The sequence below is a fragment of the Antechinus flavipes genome, chromosome 6 (assembly GCF_016432865.1).
Source record: "Antechinus flavipes isolate AdamAnt ecotype Samford, QLD, Australia chromosome 6, AdamAnt_v2, whole genome shotgun sequence".
In the NCBI taxonomy this organism is placed as follows: domain Eukaryota; kingdom Metazoa; phylum Chordata; class Mammalia; order Dasyuromorphia; family Dasyuridae; genus Antechinus; species Antechinus flavipes.
In genome coordinates this window covers 28,811,119-28,834,608 of record NC_067403.1, presented here as the reverse complement: position 1 = coordinate 28,834,608, position 23,490 = coordinate 28,811,119, and the positions used below count along the sequence as shown (strand labels likewise).

Below are 23,490 nucleotides of genomic sequence, written 5' to 3'. Positions count from 1 at the left end.
CTGGTGAACAGAGGAATGGCTTGCCCTAAGCAAGGACTCTGAGCTGTCCAGGAGGTGCCTGCCTGCAGCATCAGCTGAGACGTGGAAGGAGCTACCTCCGCAGGTCTCTCCAGCCACCAGAGATCTGTTTTTCTCTCCTTCGTCCAAGGAGGAATCAGAGCTTTTCTCATAATATCCTAATTGGGCCTAACTGCTTAGGCTCTTGTAACTAATTGACTTCTTATTATGGCTTATTCTTAGGAAGTTCTTCTTTAACATAAGGTCCTTTTCATGGAGTAGTAGCTGAAGGGAGAGTTTGATTTTATCCCATAGGAATTGCTTGCCCTAATCTAGTTTTTGTCTTAATTTATTTAGAGGGTAATAAGTTATCTTTTCTAGGTACTCTTGTAATTCCCAGCATATTTGGTCATTAGATACCCTTTCCAGATTTTCTTGCCACTTGAATTCATCTATTATTTAAAGAGTGAAAAGGTAACATATTGGAAGGAAAGGTCCCAGGCTTGAACTGTCCTTTGATAAAAATAAGTGAACTTTTCACTCTGCTCATATCTTTAGATTTTTTTTTTATTTTTAAATGAAGAGTAATATAAATATAACATGTTTCTTTGACTTAGGCTAGTAAGTATCTTTTATAAATTAAGGTAATTAATTTAAGAGCAACATTTAAGTTAAATGCACAGTCTTCTAATGAGATCATATTTTCCTCCAATAATTCACGGGCACATTCCCATGTTGCTTTTGTATAGCTTTACATTTTTAAAAAAAGTGGTATTGCAATTGCACTGGACTCCAATCATTTTAAAGAACCCAAGCCAACAGTGGCTAGGAGTTCAAACAGGATAGACAGTTATCTGTCAAAGAGCTCCCCACCTAATGGAGGAGGTGACAATTTGTTCCTACAATCTGGGAATAAAGGGACAAAAATAAAAAGGACAAAAGGACCCAAAAAAAAAAAAAAATTAGGGAAATGTGATAGTCATGTAATTAGAAGTAATTTCTACTTCAAAAAATTTTAAACTGAAGAGACTTCAGATTGACTTTACAAATAAATGAACCAAAATATCATTTATTAAACATTGGCTGTGGATTAAGTACTTGTGCTACTAAGTGTTTGGAATACAAAAAGTGAGATAAAATCTGTGCATGAGGAGGTCTTGTTCTAATTGGGAGAGAAAGTGGGTATGAGGTAAGGCTCAGGGTGGATGAGCCCAGAATGCTTTGCACATAGACAGGGTTCATGGGATCTGGGAGATGAAGGGCAGCCTACATGGAAAGGCTCATTCTCCATTTTGCATTAGGACTGTGTTTGTTAACTTTCTTTTCATGGAGATGGTGATGAACAGTCTTGTCTGCCCCACAACCTCTAGTGGGTACTAAAGGGGAGAGAGAGAGGCAACATCGTTTGAATTTGTAAAATTACTGGGTCCTCCCATGGACGCTTTTAGATTCGACTGGCACTGTCGGTTGAAATTTGCTAGGACTAATTGGGGTATGCTCTAATTGAACTCCAGCAGTTCACAAATATTTGGAGTAACAATATCAGAACTCTCCATCTCCTGTTATTCTTTCTAACTTTTCCTTTCTGTTACATTTGACACTGTCTTCCCCGAGACAGTGGCACTCTTCAACAGATGTTTACCTTCCTTGTTCTAGTCATTGGGATTATAGATTGGACACTACTTAGTGTCCCCCTCCCTTAGGGAGCTTACATTCTAAGTAGTGGTGGAAATCTGAAGGCAACTCTCTTGCCTTCATTCATGCTGCTGCCAGAATATCCTGCTTGCCTACACTCTTAGGAATGGTTTCTCGGCACTTACCCCCTGTTTTTATTGATCTTCTACTCCCTGACCTGGGACATCCATCGTTGCCAGTATCCCTCACCTGGTGAGATTCCTGATTCATCTTGCAATTTTGTGCCTTCCACTATGCCCTCCACGTCTCTGATTCCTTGAAGCCTTTCTTTCTTCATACTTCTCCTTCAGCTTTCTCATAGCCTTCTCTAGGTCCCCTCCTTTATCCTTGTTCAATTATACCTCCTACCAAACCTCTCTTTGCACATCTGACCACCAGGTTTTAAGTACTTTACATGTAAGAATTATGTGCCTTTTTTCATTTTTGTATCTCTACTGTTTGGCACAGTGCTTTTTTACATAGTAGTCACTTAATAAATACCTGACTTTTAAGTGTAGTTGGGAAGATGTTCAATTCAACAAAAGTTTACTAGATTCATACATTTTGCAGAGAGAAGTTAGGTGCTAAGGGATATTTGAAGATTAAATAATGTACTCTCTGTATTTACTATAAAGAGTATGACACAGGAATAACTATTAACAGTAAACTGGTAGGTGAATCGCATGTAGAGAAACAAAATTCTCTGCAAGGTCAAAGGAAAGAAAGGGTTTAAATGTCTCTTATTAATAAAGGACATTAGAGAAAATAATAGTTGAGCTATACTTAAAAAGCTGGTAGGAGTTCAACTCATAGGAAGAGAAAAAAATTCCAGACACAGGAACAGTGAACAAGGGAAGGAAGTGCTTTTAAGTTAAAAGCTCCTCATGAAAAAGCAATTGTGCTTATAATTTATATTTAATTAATAGGAGACAAAATGATTAATACAGACATGTTATCTATAAGCCATTTTCAGAGGTACCTATTATGTAAATTACATATCAATATGTTACTGAATACTTCCTAGCATTCTACTGTGTAACTCAGATTTTTGAGCACTCCTTAGTTTTCTAGCTAAGCCAAACGTTTTTTTTAGGTTACATTTTGTGTATTTGTGTTCCTGAATAAATACTAATGAAATTCCAAGAGATGGGTCCAGTTATTTCTAAGCTTAAGTTTTAAGGAGAATTTAGCTTTGTTTTTGAGATTTGAAATTAATAAAAACTAAGCTAAACTATTTAGGGATTAATACTATTGCCATGGAAAAGTTATCTTTTAGGGATGACATCAGTAATTAGAAAATTGTGATAGTTGGAATATTTGAACTATAACTTCAATTTTATTATTTTAATTTTTTACATGAATATAATAAATCAAGTATTTATTAAGCATACACTGTTCTGTTAGCTGCTCTGGCCAGAGAGCTATAGGGGATTCCCCTCCAATCAACTACAGAGGAGTTGACATTCTGGTGGAGAGGACATAAGCATCCACCAATACAGGAAGAATTAGGCCAAATTAAAATAAAGTCTTTAAATGCAAAGGTAACTTGGCAGTTTTTATCAGGAAAGGTTTCATGTAATAAGTTGTTTGTGAGCTGTGTATTGCAGAGATTAATTCTACAAAGCACAGGTGAGAAGGAGTTATGAGGATGGAAAACAGTCCATTCAGAGGCACAAAGATAAAATAAGTCTGTGAGGGACAGAGAGAAGGCCTTTTTGGCCACATCGCTGAGTATGGCTAGAGTGTAGAAGATCAACTGGAGAAAGATTAAGGATCTGTTGCTACTTAAGTGAGAGGTGATGAGAACCTCAACTAAAGTGGTAGCAGTAGCATAAATTAAGAGAAGAGATTAGAATTCCAGTAAACTTGGGGCAGAAAATGAGAGAGCAAGTAATGGAGACTAAATGCCAATGGACAGCATACTATTTTCACTTTGGTTTGTTTTTTCTGATTTTTCTTTCAGTGTGTTAGTGTGGAAATAGGCTTAAAATAATTGTACACATATAATCTACATATCAGAACATTTGGTGTCTTGGGAACAAGGATGGTACAGGAGAAAACATTTGAAGCCCAGTCTTATAAAAATGGATGTTGATAGTATTTCACCTTTTTGTTGTGGTTTGCTTGCTTGTTTCTTTCTCATTCTTTTTTTTTTTTTTTATGTGATTTTTCTTGTGCAGCATGATAAATGTGGAAATATGTTTAGAAGAATTGCACATGTCTAATCTATATTGGATTACACTCTGTCCTAGAGGAAGGGGACAAGGGCAGGGGAGGGAGAAAAATTTAGGATACACGGATTTGCAAAGATGAATAGTAAAAACTATCTTTGCATGTATTTTGAAAAGAAAAAATTGTTAGTTTTACATATTGTTGGGGGAAGTGGAGATAGGAGAGAAATTATGAAGGTCCTTAGAAATGGTAAGATTTTGCAAGTGATTCAATATATGGGGGGAAGGAGAAAGGGGAAAACAGACACAGAGAAAAAAGAGAGTTCAAGAGTTTTAATGTTGGAACCTGGGGGACTTAAAGAATGGTGATGCCTTTGATAGAGAATTTTTAAAAAATAGGTCAGTGTGTGGGGAAAGGTACTAAGTTCTATTTTTTTTTTTGAACAGTATCATATTGTGAAAAAAATTTCCTTTATGAATTTTTATGTTTTCTTATATTCAAGAATTGGTGTATTTTATAAAATAATCTCTCTGATTTTTACAAAGATGGTAATGGGGAAATTAGGTCTCATTATGCAGGAATTTTGTTATGATGTGTTCCCCTTGAGGATACCCTGCAGGCACAGTGCCTTAGATGTGAGTGTGTGTCTCTCAGCTCGTGTCAGCCTACATCTTAACAGGAATCTGTCTATAATTCTTCAAGGTGCCTGTGGTTCATGCTTGAAGTTTTAATGACAAAGAATGAGAATAACAGCCACGCCTTTATGAAGAAGATGGCAGAAAATATCAAGTTAACCAGAGATGCCCAGTCTCCTGATGAGCCTAAGACTAATGAAGTAAGAGGGCCTTTGCCTGGGGTTGTAGACTCAGTTTTTTTCTTTCCATTAAATCTGCAGCTTTGATTTGGAGAATGTGAATGAGAGTTAGGCAGGTTTTCTTGTTTTCACTGTAAAGATATTCTAGCTTTACTGGGTTCTTAGTGCTATGGGGAAGAGAAACAAAGGGGCTTGAGCATCTCCTAAAAGTGGGGCCCCCAATCTCAAGTAAGAGCATGGCTCAGTTGGGTGTAGCTTTTGTGTCTTCAGAGGCATATGGACATCAATTGTAAGCTCTAAGAATGGTGATTGTTACTCAGAAAGAAAGAGTTAAACATATTAGGAGACTGCTTCAGAAAAAAAAATATGCTAAAGTTGTAACAGAAATTATTTTGGGCATTAGATGTTGAATCTAATAAGTTTGACTTTAATATGAATTGTTAATTCATTTTTCTTAAGGTGATATCTGTATATTGTACTCTTCCTGAAAATCTTTTTACATTTTTTCCCTCAGAAACTTTACACAGTATGTGATGTTGCTCTTTGTGTTATAAATAGCAAAAGTGCTTTATGCAATGCAGATTCACCAAAGGACCCAGTCCTCCCAACCAAATTTTTCACTCAACCTGAAAAGGTAAGTTTTTCCCACCTATTGAAATGGACTTGCATTTTATTGAGTTTCAACTCAAGTTCTTTACATTCAGTATCATAGGTTAGACCAAAAGTTTTCACAGGAATGCTCTATTTAAAGTTAATTCATAGGCAGATTTTTTTTCTCTGTGGCCTGCAGATTGGAAAGGTGAAAGTCAAGATGAGTTCAGAGGGAAATAAATGTTTTTGATGAGAGGTTTATGGGTTGGGTTTTTTTCCCCTAAAGTATAAACGTTAGAGAAGTTTTTATATTCTGATGAATTGTCCAACTATGAATGACTAATATTCTTGTTGCCAAAAAAAAGAGAAATAGAAAATAAAACTGTACAACTGAAACAAAATAATAAGGCTTTATATAATAGATTTAATATTCTTTATATGTGAAATTTTCAGATGACTGATGTCAGATGACATTTGCAGATTACTCCATTTCTTGAAAGTCTCCTGTTGCAAAGTAAAATACATAAATAAAATTAATAATGCAGCAATCTCAACTGAAAATGCTTATGACATTCATATCCCTAGCACCCCCTCCCTACCTCTCAATTTTCAAAAAATGAATACATTTATTTTCATTCTCCCATTATCTGTCTCATGGCGGGGAGATAATAAATTTCTTTCTTTCGTTCTTTTTTTAATTACTAAAGCTTTTTATTTTCAAAACATATGCATGGATAATTTTTCAACATTGACCCTTGCAAAACCTTTGTGTTCCAAATTTTTCCCTTCTCCCCACCCTCTCCTCTAGATAGCATGTAATCCAGTATAAGTTAAATGTGTTAAAATATATATTAAATCCAGTATATGTATACATATTTGTACAATTATCTTTTCTTACAAGAAAAATCAGATCAAAAAGGAAAAAACAAAATGCAAGCAAACAATAGCAAAAAGAGTGAAAGTGCTATATTGTGTTCCACACTCAGTTCCCACAGTCCTCTCTCTGGGTGTAAATGATCTCTTCATCACAAGATCATCAGAACTGGCCTCAATGGGAAATTATAAATTTTTTGTAGCAAATATACAGTCAAACAAAATATACATCTTCAATGTCTGAAACAAAAGTACATGTCTCAGTTCTGTACCCTAAATCTTATCACCTCTCTGAAGTGAATAGTGTCATCATCAGTACTCTAGAGTTATAAATAGCTAAATATCGATTATAATTATTATAGCTTTCAAAGTTGTTTTTACATTGTCATTGTATAAATTTTTTCTTGATTTTGCTGATCTCATTTTGAATCATCTTTAAATGTCTCATGTTTTCATTTTTAGAATATTGATTTTACAAATCAGGCTTTGCTTATTTTATCAGTTCATTTATTTCCATGTGTTCTTGAAATCATCTATTTCTTATAGCATGATAAAATTCCATTATTTTCATATACCATAACTTTCTTCACTTGACGGGTGTCTCCCTAAGGATCTTTTTTCTTTTTCCCACCATCAAAATAAACATATATAAATATTTTTATACAGATGTGACTTTTTCCAATTTTTTGTTTGTTTCTTATAGGGCTATCAGTATCATAGCTGATTTAAATGGTACAGCTAATGTTTAGTAACTTTCTATAAATTATAATTCTAAATCATTTTGCAGAATGGAGGTATAAAGTTTTTTTTTTTTTAAACATTATTTTCACTTCAATTGGAAAAGACTTTTCATTATGTTCCTCTCTGATTTTTTTAAATAAAACACAGCATATTGTAACATTTTTCTAATAACAGGGTTCTCGGTAAGAAAATCTGGGGTTAATTCCTTATACCAGAGATGGTCAATACCTTCGCAGCCACTTGGGTTTCACTGGGCTGTTTCCCCTTCCATGAGGTTTCCTCCAACTTCCAGGCCTTTTTTACGTTCTTGGTGAAGCTTCTCTGTGTTCATCTCTTGTCAGTTTTGCTAGTACTTGCTCTCACTTTGCCTACCTTAGGAAAACAAACTCCCTTTTAACTTGTTGTTTTTAATCTGTGCATCCAAAAACCAGAATAACAAACATGTTATATTCTAGATAAGATTACACTAAAGTCTCTTGGTAAGGTCTTGCATTGTCCTTTTTCCTCTAAAGTACTATTACTTAAATTTTTAGGTCTGTTTCTCCTTCATCTTCTTTTCCTCATCCTTGCCTCTGATTAGTTAAAATTGCTGGATAAGTGAGATATTTATTCTGCTGACATTTTAACTTAAGTCTTTTGATCCTAGTCAATCTTTTTGCTCCATGACAATATCAAAATACATTGTTCTCCCTTTTTCCAGAGAAAATGTTACCAGAAACTCATATTTGATTCCTTTTTAATAGCTTTTAGATAGCATTCAGAAATCTTTGGTTTTCTGGCACATTGTTTTTTTTGTTTTTTGTTTTTTGTTTTTGAAAAATACCAACATATACTAAGAATAGTATAATGTGATAATGATAACATGTTGCACTGCAGTTGCATATTTGATAATATGAATTAGTAACATTTTATAGCAAAATGAATTATGTCACTTAAAGTAGATTAGTTTCTTAGGCTCCATATTTTCCTAAAGGGTAAAATGGATGGCACCCAGTGACATGTTTACACAATGTGCAAAAGAAAGAAGAGTTTAGAATTATGTGAAAACAAGTAAAGAAAAACTCTAAAGGATTATAGTGGTTACAAGAGAAGAATACAAAGAAATCATTTGATTAACTTTAGGGAAAACTTCTTGGAGAAAGTAATTCTTTAAAAAGTTATGATGCAGTCTTTCAGATGCAGATTGGGAAAAGGTTAGAAAATAAGAAAGAAAATTTTGTGGTTGTAAATGTATTTGTATTATAAATATATTTTTAAAAATTTAGGGATTCCACATACAATGCATCAAATTTCACAGATGTTTGCTAACTCGCACAGCTATGAGTGTTTGTTGAGGACTTGGTGTATATTTATGTCACGTAGATTAGGTCTGTGAACAAGAAATAAAATTAACTTGTAGTATTTTTGATAAAGGGCTAACAATAAAATAAATCAATTAAAGTAGACACTAACTTTTATTACTTTTTTTTTTTTTAATAATAGGATTTCTGTAATGACAGGAGTTATATTTCTGAAGAGACAAGAGTTCTCCTATTAACAGGAAAGGTATCCTTAGCTAATTTTAGTTCTTTGTTTTCTCAAATACCTCACTTATCTTTCGTCCCTACAAAGTACTCAAATATCTTTTTGTAAATGTTAATGAGGGAAATTGTACTTATAATAATGAATATCATTTTATTATAATGGAAGAGCGAAAATTGGAATATTAGAATAAATTAAATTTTCATGTTTGGCAGCAATGTTTTTATAGCTTCATCTTACAGCAATGATAATTATTCTTCATGCTTTTGTCCATTTTGCTCAAGTATAACAGAACATTCCATTCATAATTCTTTTTTATTCCATTTATTCTAAGGTAGAAATGATCATTTGGCTTTTTAAAATATTATATGAACACATATATTGTTTCTAGTTAAATAATATGTATTTGTTTGTACATTTTAGCCAAAACCTGCTGGAGTACTAGGTGCAGTAAACAAGCCTTTATCAGCAACAGGAAGAAAACCCTATGTCAGAAGCACAGGCACAGAACCTGGAAGCAATGTTAATGTAAACTCAGAGCTGAACCCTTCAACAGGAAATCGATCAAGGCAATTTCCTCCTAATTATTTTGTTTCTTCTGTTGACTTTTTTCAACTCTTGATTTTTTTCTGAAAGCACTATATCAAATCATGTTCTTTTGTCTTCAGGACATGTGTTTGTGTACAATAGTAATAAAGTGAGAGACACAGAATAGATGCTACTTTTATACAGTGTATTCAGTGTGAAATATTTATATGTAATGAAGACATTGTGTCTAACAAAGAAAATGAGTAGAAACTTGATTTCAGATGTATCAGTCTCAGGTAATTGATTTTCACAATTGTAATTATAATGTTCATAGTATATAAGATCAATCAAAAGAGTGCATAGATTATTAAAATGGCATTATTTTGCATGGATATCATCCATTTTCATTTATTTTATAAAAAGCATAAATCTGATTTACATTGTAAACTATATATATGTGTATATACACATACATACACATGTGTATATATAAAAGATAATTTTCCATTGAAACATTATCTTAAGTGTAAGAGAAAAATATGGATAAAAAACTCATTAAATTATACACTGCTTATTGTATATATAAAAATGTTTAGTTTAAATGTTGATAGTTCTCCCCACTTTGTGAATGCTAATATTTGAGTTTCTTTTGAAAATGCTTAACATACTAGTCACAGACTAAGAGATACTTTTTAATGATTATTTTCATACAGATGACTACTTCTTTATCAGATAGGATGGATGTTTCCCTCTTTTGGGTGATAAAACAAATAGATATTTTGTAAAATACAAAACTTGGATCATTTTTCCTCTGTCTTTTCATTAATGCTAATGAAAATATTAATGTCCATGTCGCCTAAGGTGAAACAAAGTGTGAATCTTTTAATCCTTGTAGTACATTGTTCTGAAAATCAAGATACTGGGATCGTAGTTGCAGAGCTGGCACTAATGAGTCATCTCTTTGGATTTCCACGTGCTAATTTGTAAAGTGAACAGGGGTCACTCTGAGTCTTTCAGACTTCATAATTTGTGTCAGGATGTTTGTTTGCTAATACGTTATGTGGAAGTCTGTGTTAGAATCCATTGACAATATTTTTAGTATCTAACTGCTTATTTTGCTTATATGTGGTAAAGTTTTCTTAGTTAATTTTGTTTTACAGGGAACCAAATTCAGAAACTTCAGAAACTGGAGTGAGTGAAAATGAAGAAAATCCTGTCAGAATCATCTCTGTCATACCAGGAAAGGCTGAGCCTGTAAAGAACAAGGTAAGGGCCCAGCCTTAACCTCAGTCCCTGTCATTATCCACATTTTCTTAGGGTTGGGCCAGTTCCCCATCTACCCCTTCAGGAAGTAAGAGCTGCTTAACAGTATGGCTTCATTTTTTGAAAATTTATGACCAGGAGTAACTAGTGGTGCAGTGGATAGAGCACCAGTCCTGAAGTTAGGAGGACCTGAGTTCAAATTTGGCCTCCCTCAGACACTTAATACTGCCTAGCTGTGTGACCCTGGTCAAGTCACTTAACCTCAGCAAAAAGAAAATTTATGAGCTAAAGCTTCACTTCATTAATGTGGTTTTATTCTTTATTCAAAATCACTAACTTCATTTTTTTTTTGCCTACTTCTTTAATTTACCAGTTTATTTATTTATTTCTCTTTAAAAGCTACATATTTCACTCAGATTATTGAGCTCATTTTATAAGAATAGCAAAGGGAAGGGCATCTAGATGGTGCAGTGGATAGAGCAGCAGCTCTGGAGTCAGGAGGACCTGAGTTCAAATCTGATCTCAGAAATTTAACACTTCCTAGCTGTGTGACCGTAGGCAAGTCACTTAACCTCAACTGCCTCAGCAAAAAAAAAAAAAAGAAAGAATATATAGCATATATAACTTAAAATATATATAAAGTACCCAAGTCTATGGAAGACTAGATGGCCATTTTAAATTACCCATTCTCAGAAAAGGGATAGAAAGAATATTTGTAAAGGAACTACCAAAGGAAAAAGTGATCCTCATGAATCCGTAGGAGAATTCTATCCATTATTTTGTCAATATTCAGATTACACAAGTTATTGTCAAACTGAGAAAGGAAAGATACAAATCTAACACATAAACCAAGGAGAGAGAAAACACAAGGAAAACTACAGGTCGATATCATTAATGAATATCAATTCCAATTTTATGCAAAATCCTGTCAGACAATCTCGGCACAGGCTGCTTTTGAAATCCTTCTCTTTCACTTACTAATCATGTGACCAAGCATAGCACTTAGGCTACACGCCTCCGCTTTGTCATCCACAAAATAGAGATAATAAAGATACAGTTGTACATTTGAGGGTCGTTTTGAGAATGCCATGGGAAATGTACTTTCAGTCCTTAAAGTATGGATAGTCTCATTCTATTATAGCACTCTTTCATTTCAGAGACAGTGAACCAAGATTTATTGATTGGCTCTAGACTCAGACATTTATATTTTAAGTACTCTTGCTCTAAAGAATACCTCTGACTTGTGAATTTCACAATTTTGGATCCAGCAGTTTTGGAGGAACTATTTAGAGAATTCTCTATTTAGAGAATTAAAAATTAATATAAAGCCTAAGAGGTCTTATCTATAAATTAATATTGCATTTTGGAATTATAAAATTAAATTTGAAAGGTACTATTTCATTCAGAAAATCTATTTTGGCAAAGACTTTTAACATGATTGTCATAAGAAGCTAGTTTCCTTTTATTTCATTATTTAAGTCCTACCCAAAACTAAATTTAAAATTTAAAGAAAAAATGTGATTCCTTGAGAAAATAGGATTCAGTTTAAAAAAAAAAAAACTTCAGGATACAGTAAAATTTGGTATCACCTACTTCTCACACCGTAATATTGTAAAAATCACAGCAATTTTCTCCACAACCACCACTCCCATTCCCCCCCAGAAAATACTGGAATAGCAATCTCATCTAACATAGACGTCTACTTACATAAAATGAGCAGATCAGAATTGTTTTAGTCTCAGACATTTGTCATCTTACTGTTCTAAAATTCTATAATTATAAAAATATCTTGTCTTGCTTTTTATGTTATAAGTATTCCTCTTAAGTTGTAAGTTAACTTTGTTTCTAATCATGCCTTTGGATTCTGTATATCTAACCACAGAATTGTGTTGAGAGTATATTTAAATAAATTAATAAATCTTCCTATGAGGCCCCTAGTGAATCTTTTAAAATTATCCATTACCTTCTTAATTTTTTTATGGGTAAAACCCACCGTACATTGGCTGCATGCATTGCACATATACCTTGTGTGCGGGAATTCTTTGTCCTGATTCACAGACAAAGACCTCCCAAAAAGATGATATATGAGAAATCTTCCAGAGCCTATTGATAGTAGTTTCAGTATTCTGAATATTTGATCTAGTTGGGTTTGGGTTTTATTTATGAAAACATAAATTTCCCCATTTTCAGTTAGTGCTCAATAATAATTTGTTTCTGAGAATGATTGGGGTACCTGATAGCGTAATGCTAATTTTCAGCTCTAATTATCTTAATTTGTCTGGGCTTGGCGTCCTTCATTCCACCTTTTTAGAAGAAGTGTCCGTTAGATTTCATAAATACTGTTCTGATGCAGAGGAAGAGACTGGGGATGTTTTAGAATTTCCACCGCGCATCCTGCCCCTCTGCCCCCTTTGCGCCTTTCAGGTGTGTTCGTCAGTAGCTTTGGATGCAGGAGGTTCCTCCGGGAGGAACATGCACACTCACGGGATTTTATCTGGACTCTCGTAGGAGATCAACTCCGACCAGGCCGCTCCGGGCAACCTCAGTGCCGACCGAGGGAAGAAGAGGCCAGCCACCGCCTCCGGGGCAGAGAACATCCAACAGAAAGCCGAGGAGAAGAAGGCCGACGAGACGGGACCCCCCGTGCCTCCCAAGGCCCGACGAGGCCGTCGGCCCAAGTCCGAGTCTCAGGGCAGCGCCACCAAGAGCGACGAAGCAAACAAGGCGGCTGGGAGGGGCAGAAAGAGGGCCGCGGGAGGGCAAGAGAGCCCGGGGGGGCTGGAGGCGGGCAGCGCCAAAGCCCCCAAACTCCAGGACCTAGCCAAAAAAGCAGCACCAGCAGAGAGGCAGATTGATTTGCAAAGGTAAAATAAAGTAACTTCTCTCCACACCTTGAATTGCCAAAGCATTCTTACAAATTTCTAAGTTGTTAGCACATGGGAATCAAGCTGTCCTTTGGTAGAAGAAACAGAAAAGGGAAGAACTCAGAAAACAGCGGCTAGCCCAAAGGCTTTTCTCTGTTGCGTTTTCATCCCATTAATTCAGATTTTAAGGTTTTGATTCTCAGATGTCGATCAACAAACAAGCAAGCATTTAGTTACTGTTGTGGGCCGGCCCGACGTCGGCATCAGACACCTGAAAAGGAACCGCTTCTCTCTCGGGCTGATCTCAGTGTGGCCGCCGCATGAGATCGTCATGGCTCTTAGTTGGGTTCACTCCTGACTTGAACTTTTTAATTCCTTTGATTTTTCAGAGACAAGGCTCTACAAAATGTATATATTATTGCAATATTGAGATTTCACGCTATGGCAGAATATGCCCAATTTTGTATTCACCTGGGACTTTGTTAATTTGCCCTCTCTATTGCGACTTCATTTTGAGGCTTAGAATGTTCAATCGATCCAAGATAAATGCCAACCAGGGGACTAAGTCAGAGGTTATGCTGCTTGTTTGACAGCCAAGATCAATACAAAGTTTCCCTGAACAGCAGTTCATGGCACAGTTCATACCTTCTGCAGCATTTGTAGATTCTCTTAGAATAGTGGGATTGAGAGATTTTAAAGTAAGTAGACGTGAAAATGTTTGTAAGAAGGATTCCACTTTAATGATTTTAACAGTATCAAATTTAATTATTGACACATTGAACTCTCTCAGTAGCTATTGGGCAAGGACTGATGTTAGTGCTGTGTGTAAGAGACCGAGGGCTGGGCCAGAACGGGGCAGGATTGGGCAGCTGGAGGGTGGGTTTCAGAGCGCCCAGGGCAGTGATGCGGATTCAGGTGGGTAGAGGGATGGCGAGCTGAGCTGGAGGAGGAGAGGGTGCTGACCTGGGGCGGGGAGGGGTTTAGGGGGGGAAAGCACAGTTTGCCAGTTGCTCTTCTCAGCTCCTTATTAGCGCTAGTGCTTTCCTGCTCATGAAGGTTCCTTTGGTCTCAGCCCCTAGGGGGAACTTCCCCTGCCCCCCTTGATTGAGGCACCTCCCCCCCCTCCTATCCTGCCCACAGATGCCCCCAAGCCTCACTTCCCCTCCTTCACTTCATGGCCAACACTGCTCAGCCTCAGAGGCCTCGGCTTCCTGTGTCTCAGACATTGGGGATCCCCTCCCCTCCCTCATGACCTCTGCCCTTTGTGCCCTCTCCTCTTCCTTCATCCTCCTTCACGTGTGAGTTCCTCGGCTCTGAATGCTCTGTCACTGGCTCTGGTCCAGCATCCGCAGATTGGCCTTTCCCGGTCCAGTCCTGTTGAGCTCTGTTTTCCCCTTTCCTTTGGAGAAGCGCCCCCCAACTGCCTCGGCCTGGAAACCTCAGGGGCACCCAGGGATTGCCCCGACTCCCACCTCCACAGCTGAGCGGCTTAAGTTCACCTTGGCTGCGCTTCTGGAATGTGCCGCCTTCTCTCTGCCCCGGCTATGCCCTCTTGGCATCCGCCTCCCCTTCATGCCATCCTCGGCCAGGCCTCAAACGCGGGTCTTCCTGTGTCACCCCCTACCCAGTAACCTCCAAGGGAACCCTCCTCTTCCTCCTCCTCCCTTTGTCGTCATAGACCTTCCTCCATGCCCGGCCCTCCTCAAGCGAGGGACACGGCGGCCTTCTGGTGGGCCCCAGGCTGGCTGGGGACGTTCTCTCTGGCCGGGCCCCTTCTCTGAGCACTGACCTTCCTGGCTTCCTTTTCAACCCCAAGCAGAAAGCCCTCTCTCCCAGGGAGCCCTCCCCACCCCGTCACTTCTGATGCCTTCTTTCTGTGAGGCAGGCCCAATTTCTGTCGTGAGCTTGTTGGTACATACTTGTTTATGTATTGTTCCCCCATTAGATTGTGAGCTACTTGAGGGCAAGAACCTTCTTTGGCCTCTTTTTCCATATCTCTGGCACTTAGCACAGGATCTGGCACATAGTAAGTATTTTTAAAATATTGACTCATTCACTTTCCTAAACATAGTTAAATCGAATAAAATTAAAATCACCTGTACCCACAGTCAAGAATATGAAAAGCTCTGAGGGGTACAAGAGAGAAAGACATAGACATCCGAACCTCTGGGTTGATTTTTAGTTCATTTAAATTTGAAAGAGCATGTTTTTGTACTTTTCCCTTACCTGTATTTCTCACTGAACAAACTTGCATTAAAGTAGTTGGTCTCCATGTCCCAATATACAAATTTCCTATGATTCATTTATTTGAGGTCAGAAATTAGCTTTCAGATTTCTCACTACAGAAACAGGAAACATCTTAATTTCTTGTTTGTGTTATTGATATTTTTATTACTGCCATGGCCAATGACATGCTGTGCTCAGAATCCGAGCTGGCCAGAGTAGAAGGGGCTTGGTGAGTGTTTCTCCACTGTGTGGGTTATTAAGAAAAATGAAATGTTCCTGAAATGTGAAGACAAAAGGAATCTGAAGAACCAGATGGGAATCCTGATCCGTGATTTTGACGTTAAAGGGTATTAGAATGCAACACAAGAGAAAAGGAAGAAGGAGCATTTACACCTGGAGTTACCAAACAGCCTGAACAAAGGCTGGAACTAGACCTGGGATCTGGGATATTGAGCTTTTTTTTCTCTATGTTGTGCACCTGTAAAATCCCTTCTCAGAATAATTTTTAAGTGTATAAAATCAGATTATAAAGAAAACCAATTTTATCTAATGATAGTTTATTTTTAAAAGAAACTTAACCAGTTCATGAAAACTCCTTGAAGGAAGAAAGATAATCTCAAGCTGAAATCATCTAGTGAGAAGCAGCAGAAAGGTCCCGGCTCCTCCTCGGAGAGCAGGGTGAGGTCTCTCTGTCGGACTCAACGGCAGGAAAAGGGCTTTCCTCCTTTATAGGGCATGTGCTGAGACATGGCAGAGAACTTCCTGACACTTGTCTGACCAGACTGTTGTCCCTTTTCTGCCCAAAGGAGTCCAAGAAAGCTCTGCTGCCACATGGCAAGCCTTGAGCAGCTGCCCAGAGACCTCATCACAAGCAGAAGGCAGAGGGAGATTTGGGGAATGAATGACTTACTCAGAACAGAGCAAGCACCAGACTTCTTCCTAGAACAACATGTACAAATGTGAACCTCCAAGCCACATCCCCCAGCTGCCCAGCCAAGACCCAGATTCAGAGGAAAGGATCGGTCCTAGCAAGTGATGGAGCAGAAGTAGACAGGGTCCCCTGGGGTCTGAATTCATTTCACAAAAATAAGTGGTGGTGGGCAGCTAGATGGTGCAGTGGGTTGAGCACCAATGCTGAAGTCAGGAAGACCTGAGTTTAAATCTGGTCTCAGACACTTAACACTTCCTGGCTGTGTGACTCTGGGCAAGTCATTTAACCCTGATTGCCTCAGCAAAAACAAATATCAACAAACCACCCAATTACAGATTAAGCTTTATTCATATCTATATAAATATGAAGTCACACAGATATAATTCTTCCAACCGTTGCCATGCCAAATGGATACATTGAATAATTTTAATAAGTTTTGAAGACATAGGGATGAATAAGAACATATCATCTTTAGGACTGGATAATCCAATAGAACTGGATGTATTCTCATCAGCGGAATACCTGATGCCATTATGCCAGGCTGTTCCATATACTGCAATTCACTTTAACCAAATACTCTCTGCATTGCTCTTATGTTGTGATCCTGGATCTTTTTTCTGCTACCTATATATTACCCCATCTGACAGCCCACATTCTTAGATGAACAACTTTACATTTGTCATTATTAAATTTAATCCTATTTCTTATAAAAATCTTATAACTTGGTAGTCTTAAAATATTTCGTTTTCATTTAATTTATATAAAATATTTTCCCTGAGTATTTAGACATTCATTTTTTAAAAATTTTTGAACTCCAAATTTTCTTCTTGTCCCCCACCCCTTGAGTCGCCCAAAACATGTTACCACATTAGTCATGTTGCTTAAGAAGATGTAGATCCAGAGAGAAGACACACACATGCACAAATAAAAAAAAGAAAAATAAGCTGTTTTGATCTGCATTCAGATTTCACACTAATTTCTCTTGAGGTCGAAAGCATTTTTCATCATGAGTTCTTTGGAATTATCTTTGATTGATGGTACTTTTTTTTTTTTTAAACATTAGTGTCATCTCCCAATGAATGCTCTTCACTTTCCAGGATATATTTTTAGTTAAGGAAAATACATCAATAAATTGGCCAGTTTTGGAAAAAGAAGTTTGAGACCTCACCTTTACTTTGCCAAGTCTGGAAGCATAACTGAAGTGTTGGTTAGGTTTCTGAAGTTTTCAATGTTTTCTTTTACGTTGCTATATGCATAATCTACTTTCCTCCTGTTTCTTTTGCCCTCATTGTGCAGTATTAGTTCATACTATTTTGCCAAATTTTTCTAAATTTATTGTATTCATTATTTTTTGTGGCAAGCTGTTAGTGTTGTGATACAGCAGAGTAGGATTAGGTTCTAACAGAATGCTATGAAAAGGATCATTTTCACCCGATGGATGGTTTGGTTTGTTCATTTGTCTTGAGGGATGGGGAGGGTGATACGGATTGGTAAGAAGGAATCAGGCTCTGTTTTTTTTGGAGGAGAGGGTAATGCCCCCAATGGAATTTGGAAAAACGTAAAGGGTCCCAGAGAGAGCAAAGAGGAAGTGCTTATTTTGTCCATGAAAAATGGCATGAGGCCAACCTCTGACGCATGGAAAGGAGTCTGAAAGTTGCTTCTGTCTCAACATCTATCCTTTTATTCTCCATGGAGCTAGAATACCCAAAAGAGTTACTTACACATGGTCCTTTTGGAGCATGAGAACACATGGCATTCATGGCAAATGCCTTGACTCAGCTTCACAGATTAGTTTTTCAAAATGATATCCTTCGATGTGATTTTTCTTACTCAAAACTGTTCCTATAATTCTAAGTGCTAAAATTTCTCAGATTTCAAAATTTTCTTTCTATAAAACAATCTAAACATTTTTCAAGTTTGTGTCATTGTTTTGCAAGTGTTTACTTTGGGAAAGCTGTCTTAGGATCTTAGAATTCTGACCTTTTGTTCATGAATATCGAATTTGGCCTCAAATCTCACTTATAACCCAATGAATATTGGGTTATAATATAATAAAAATAATAACCCAATATCAGACTCACAAGATTCTGTGAAGATTTCTGTGAAAATTAAAAGATATAATATCTATATAATGCTTTTCAAACCAAAAGAGTTAAGGTTCAAGCCCCCTAAAAAGGTATCAATGCTCTCAAAACATACAGGAATGAATGGGAGCTAATCCTTATTAATAATTAAAACTTTAAGAATAGGACAAGATCAAAAGTCTTAGCAAAAGATTTCCTCCAAACTTTTGGGTTATTTTATTACTGAAAATAATATCACACATCACAAATAGGAAAAGATTTTAGCAGTTGGCTATTTTTTTATTTTTTTGTTTGTTTATTTTGGTCATACATGTAAATTCTCTTTGTTTTACATATTTCCTTATAAATCACATTGGGAGAGAAAAACCACAAAAAGGAAAAGCCATAAGAGAAAAATAAAGCAGAAGAAAAAAATAAGAACATAGCATGTGTGGTTTATATTCAGTCTTCTTAGATATTTTTCTGGGTACAGATGGCATTTTCTGTCCAATATTTTTGAGATTGCTTTGGGTCACTGACCACTAAAAATAACCAAATCTTTCATTGTTGATCATCGTACATTCCTGCTGTTACTGTGTACAATGTATTCCTGCTTCTGTTTGTTTCGCTTACTATGTGAATCTTTCCAGGCTTTCTAAAATCAGCTTGTTCCTCATTTTTTATATAACACTAATAATGTTCCATTACCTTCATATACCACAAATGTTCAGCGATTCCCCAGCTGATGAACACCTACTCATTTTCCAATTCTTTGCTACCACAAAAGCAAAGTTGCAAATATTTTTGTACATGTGGGCTTTTTCCCTCTATGATTTCCACCGGATACAGATCCAGCAATAGTGGAAATTAACATTTTACAGGTGAAGAAAGTAAGATTTAATGAGGTTAAATGATCTGCCCAAAATCAAACAAGTGGTAATAATCACAAAATAAGGATTTAAAGTCATTTAAATACCTCCCATTAAATGATGTAAAACTCATTTCAACAATTCAGATTTCTTCGTGGTGCTCTTTCCCAAAGTAACGTATTTCACAGATATTTTAGATCATTTCTCAAATGTGATTCTTTCACTAATGAGCTGATGTCACAGTAACGTGACATAATATAAAATGAGGGGTGTTCTTTTTGGGACACAGAGTCAAGTGCAGGACGTTCTCCCTGGGAACTATAAAAGCTCCCTGTGAAAGCAGCGAGCATGATCTGGAACTGGCCAAGGGAGGCTCCATCGCAAATGATAAAAATATGTATTTTTGTGTGAAAGTAATGATCTTTATCACCCATAAAGAAGTAACACAAATTTCTTCATGTTCTAATATCATAGAATTGTGTTAGCTTCCATTCTTCCAGGCTTAACATATATTGGTTTGTTGTTTAAAACCAATTCTGCCTGATGTGCTGCCCTGCTAATATTAATGTGAATGAAAATCACTACTTTGGGTAATAAATAGCACTTTTCCCTAATGCATGGTTGGGATATGTAAATATTAAGTATTGTTCCTAAAAAAAATAAAAATGCTTACTCAAGTGATGATTTAGAAACAAAGTAATATGATAAGTTCAAAATAAAAATTATATTTTTGGGGGGTATAGTTTAAATCCTCCTTTAAATAGGAGGATTTTCTTTTTAACATCAAAAAAAAAAAATAGCCACCTCCATGCTAACAGTTATATTTTTAGATCTGTTCATTGCATCTGTTTGTTTCAGAAAGAATAAAATGTGTATCATTTCTGCAGAGGAAGGCATATTTGCTCATCTGTGGAATCCCATATTGAATTCTCCATCACTTAGTGTCACAGCCTAATAATTGCCACCTGTTGTTCTAGAGTTTGGTATTCACATGAGAGTTGCTCTGTCTCCCCCTTCCTTGTTATATCTGTTCTAACTTAACTTTTTTCTTCTCTATAAGGTAAAAAGAAACTCATTCAAAAAGGGAGGAGATGACGGCCAAATAAAGACAGGCTCAAGCTTCTACAAAGACTAGAATTCAAAAAGTAGCTGGACAGAAAGTGAGATGACTTCAAAACACCTAATTTCTGCCTTGAAAACTGAAAAACTCCTAACTTCCCTTTCATATGACACCAGTCCTTGAATGGAAATGTAAAGCAGAAACTCGTAAGAGAGGCTAAAAGCAACTGTACTTATTTTCCCCTGAGACTTTTTTTTATGAAAAGTCAATAATTAAGCAAATTGCTTAACACTTGGTTCCAGTTCCTGCATATCTGGAGTTTAAAGTGCATCACAACGTTCTTTTCCATGCTGCATTTTTTTTTTTTTTAAAGAAAGTCACAGGATGTCCTTACACTGACACAGAAAATTCATAATTCTAGAGCCAGGAATGCCCATGTTACACAAGAAAAATAGAAGCCTACTGAATTAATTTTAAGGAGAAAAAGTGATCGGAACAAGTACTTCTTGGCTTTTTCCTTTTGAAGACTTTAATGTATAATTCTTCCCGCCTGCCTACTTTTCTGCAAAACTAAGATGTACAGATTTCATTTCCCTGCTATGAAAAGTCATGTGGTGGCAATTTTATAAATGTTGCTTTCTGATTTTTATCAGAGTGAGAAAATAATTGAAATTATTGATTTGGAAGTAAACATTTCATTTTTTTAATTTCCCCCCCACTTTAGTTTAATATAATTTGCAATAAATGTACATATGGTTGTTTGTTTTATAAAGTATATCACTTTAAAAGGTCTTTACTCCAATGGTCATTATGTTGGAATATTGGAAATTTTAAAGGAGTAAAGGCATTTTCAGGATTTGGTTTTGTAATGTGATCACCAGATTTTTATTATTGATGTAAAAAAGTTCAATTTTCTAAAATAGCTGGACATTGGCAGCTTCAAGAGGAAAGTTGGAAATGTTTAGAATTGCATTCAATTTTAAGCATTGCGATAAATGAAAGAATGTCTGTTTTGCATTTGTTTCCCCGTATGAATTCATTTCTTTTTAATTTTAGAAGAAGACTTTTGCACCAATATGTTTCCTGGCATTGTTCAGCAAGGGTAAAAGTGTACGCTTTGAGTACACGTGATCATATTTAAGTTGGTTGCATAAAATAAATGCTTCTAGGTGTCATGTGATAGTCCTTGCTTTTTAATCGGTCAGTATGTTCTCTCGTCTTGAACCGAGCAGAGGCTCAGAGGATTCAGAGTGAGACGGCAGGAGTACAGCCAACTCTGTTATCCGTGGTAATTGGAGGGTCAGGGGGGTCAGTAAGAGAGGCAGCATCCCTTCGAGGGCCAAGGAGCTTCAGGGAAGAGCTTCCCCTGCCCAGAGCTCTCCACTCCTCCCCCGCTCCTCCCTGTGGCAGTCGGGAAGCACTTGGCAGGGGCCTCAGCCGAACTGGATTATTTCAGTGTATTTGTACCATGTGCCCGGGTGCACTTGGTGAAGAGGCAGAAATTAAACAAGTGATGTTTTAACAGAATTACTGCCTATTTTGCTCAATCATAATTAGTAAAAATTTGAAAGCAAGATTAACATTAGACAAGCATCCATGCCCACCAGCCCCCCCCCAGGATAATCCAGAGTTGGCTGTATATTAATAATGTATATAGAAGATAGAGGGAAATTATTCAATTGTTTATACTAATTATAGAAAAATATGATTCTGGAAAATGTAAAATTGGCCCTACCACTTTTGACTGCCTTCTCTATCATTGCCTTGTAAACAAATCAGAAATGATAAAAGCTCAGACCTAGACCCTGTGGGACAGAAGGAAAAAAAAAAAACTATGCATAAAGTATATGACAGATAGTGACTCTAGGCAACTTATGAAAAATGGGCACATCCTAATCAGGAAGTTTTTCAGGTTCTCTTAGTATGATTAGATAAATTAATTTCAGTTCCCTCAAACCCTTTAGGAGAGGGTGAGAACCTTTTTCCCTGGAACGCTTCCTCTTTCTTTGGAACTCAGCTCTAACCATTGAAGATAATGGGAAACCATGGCCAAAAATGTTGGGGAGAGGAAATTGCTCATTGATTTAATGCAATATGAATTCTTGTGGGAAGAAAAGGCGAGTGAGTAGAGCTCTCTCCTATAGATTGAATAGGAAGCACTAGCAGAACTATGCACCTGATTTAATTATGAGATCGAAACAGAAAAGGAAAATGGGAGATTGAAAAGCTCTTCTGATTGGGAAAATGCATATTTGAACAAAAATTTTGATTTCATTTGAAACAATTAAAAGATACTTCCTCTTAAATTGTTGTTCATATCTCAAAGCTAAACAAAAGGAAAACATCCAGATTTGCAGTTAAATGCTAATGTTAACCCTTTGTTTAAGGATTCTTGTAATTTGTCTAATAATACAACCAGAATTTTATACTCTTTGATACAAAGCGTGTATAGTAGTTTTACATATTCTTGTGCTGCACATGGGCTGGGTTTTTAGAATTTTCTTTTTAAGAATGAAGCAGAACATTGTAATTTGTGTAAATGCAGAGTGTAATATCTACCATGAAACACTAAAAACATGGATTGTTTCGAATAAAACCAAGAAACGCAGCATTATGTTGTAGTGTTGACCCCTAAATGTGCCTGTACCTCTTAAAAATAGTAAGAAGTAAGAAAATGTTTCAGTCTATTTGGTTAATTTTAAACATATACTGGTAATTAGCAAATTATACTTGGGTCCTGAGGATGATTAGAAAACAGTAGATTGTTAGGCAATTGTACAAAAACCTTGGAGTATATATTTTACTAGTTCCATCAATACCTCTGTTTTTGAATACATTATTCTAAGCAAAGTGCTTGATGACAGGAGCTATTTATAAGTAACATATGTAATTTCCCTGTTGGTTGATAGACGGCAAGAATGGTCTTCATTATTGAGCAATCCAGTAGAATGTGAGAAATTTGTCGGTCATAGCTATTTAATGTCGATTCTCAACATTCACAATACTTCTTTCAGAACCATCCCACCTGTCAATTGCAGTTTTTCCCCAGCGGTCACTTTCTGACCACAAGCTACAGAATGAACATAATGGATACGTTTGGATAAGCGGGTCAACACTGACTCGCCACATACAAGGAAAGGTAACGGCTAATTAAGACTAACGTGTTTCTGTTCATTTTTAGGGCACTGTATTTGAAACGTGGATTTTCCATTCCCCGAGTAAAGGTGCTCTGAGAAAATCAGAATGATACCACGGTTAGAACCTAAGTTTAATTTTATTTTCCATTTTTAAAAAGCTCAGGAA

At 36.5% G+C, this 23,490-nt stretch overlaps 1 protein-coding gene across 3 annotated transcripts in view; it reads left to right on the top strand.

The window, feature by feature from the left end:
• The window catches only part of PDS5A (PDS5 cohesin associated factor A), a 127,897-nt gene extending 105,102 nt beyond the window's left edge, over positions 1–22,795 (top strand). For 2 of the 3 annotated variants that reach the window (XR_007948286.1, XR_007948285.1), the window contains exons 27-33: positions 4,546–4,678; positions 5,172–5,291; positions 8,345–8,407; positions 8,807–8,952; positions 10,072–10,177; positions 12,683–15,064; positions 20,188–22,795. Coding sequence is in view for 1 of the 3 variants with exons in the window: in XM_051965658.1 (XP_051821618.1) it covers positions 4,546–4,678; positions 5,172–5,291; positions 8,345–8,407; positions 8,807–8,952; positions 10,072–10,177; positions 12,683–13,038; positions 20,188–20,191 (928 nt within the window). In the remaining 2 variants the exon portion in view is untranslated. The remainder of the gene's footprint in view (positions 1–4,545; positions 4,679–5,171; positions 5,292–8,344; positions 8,408–8,806; positions 8,953–10,071; positions 10,178–12,682; positions 15,065–20,187) is intronic. The other variant, XM_051965658.1, reaches the window with a different exon arrangement.
• Positions 22,796–23,490: the final 695 nt, after the last annotated feature.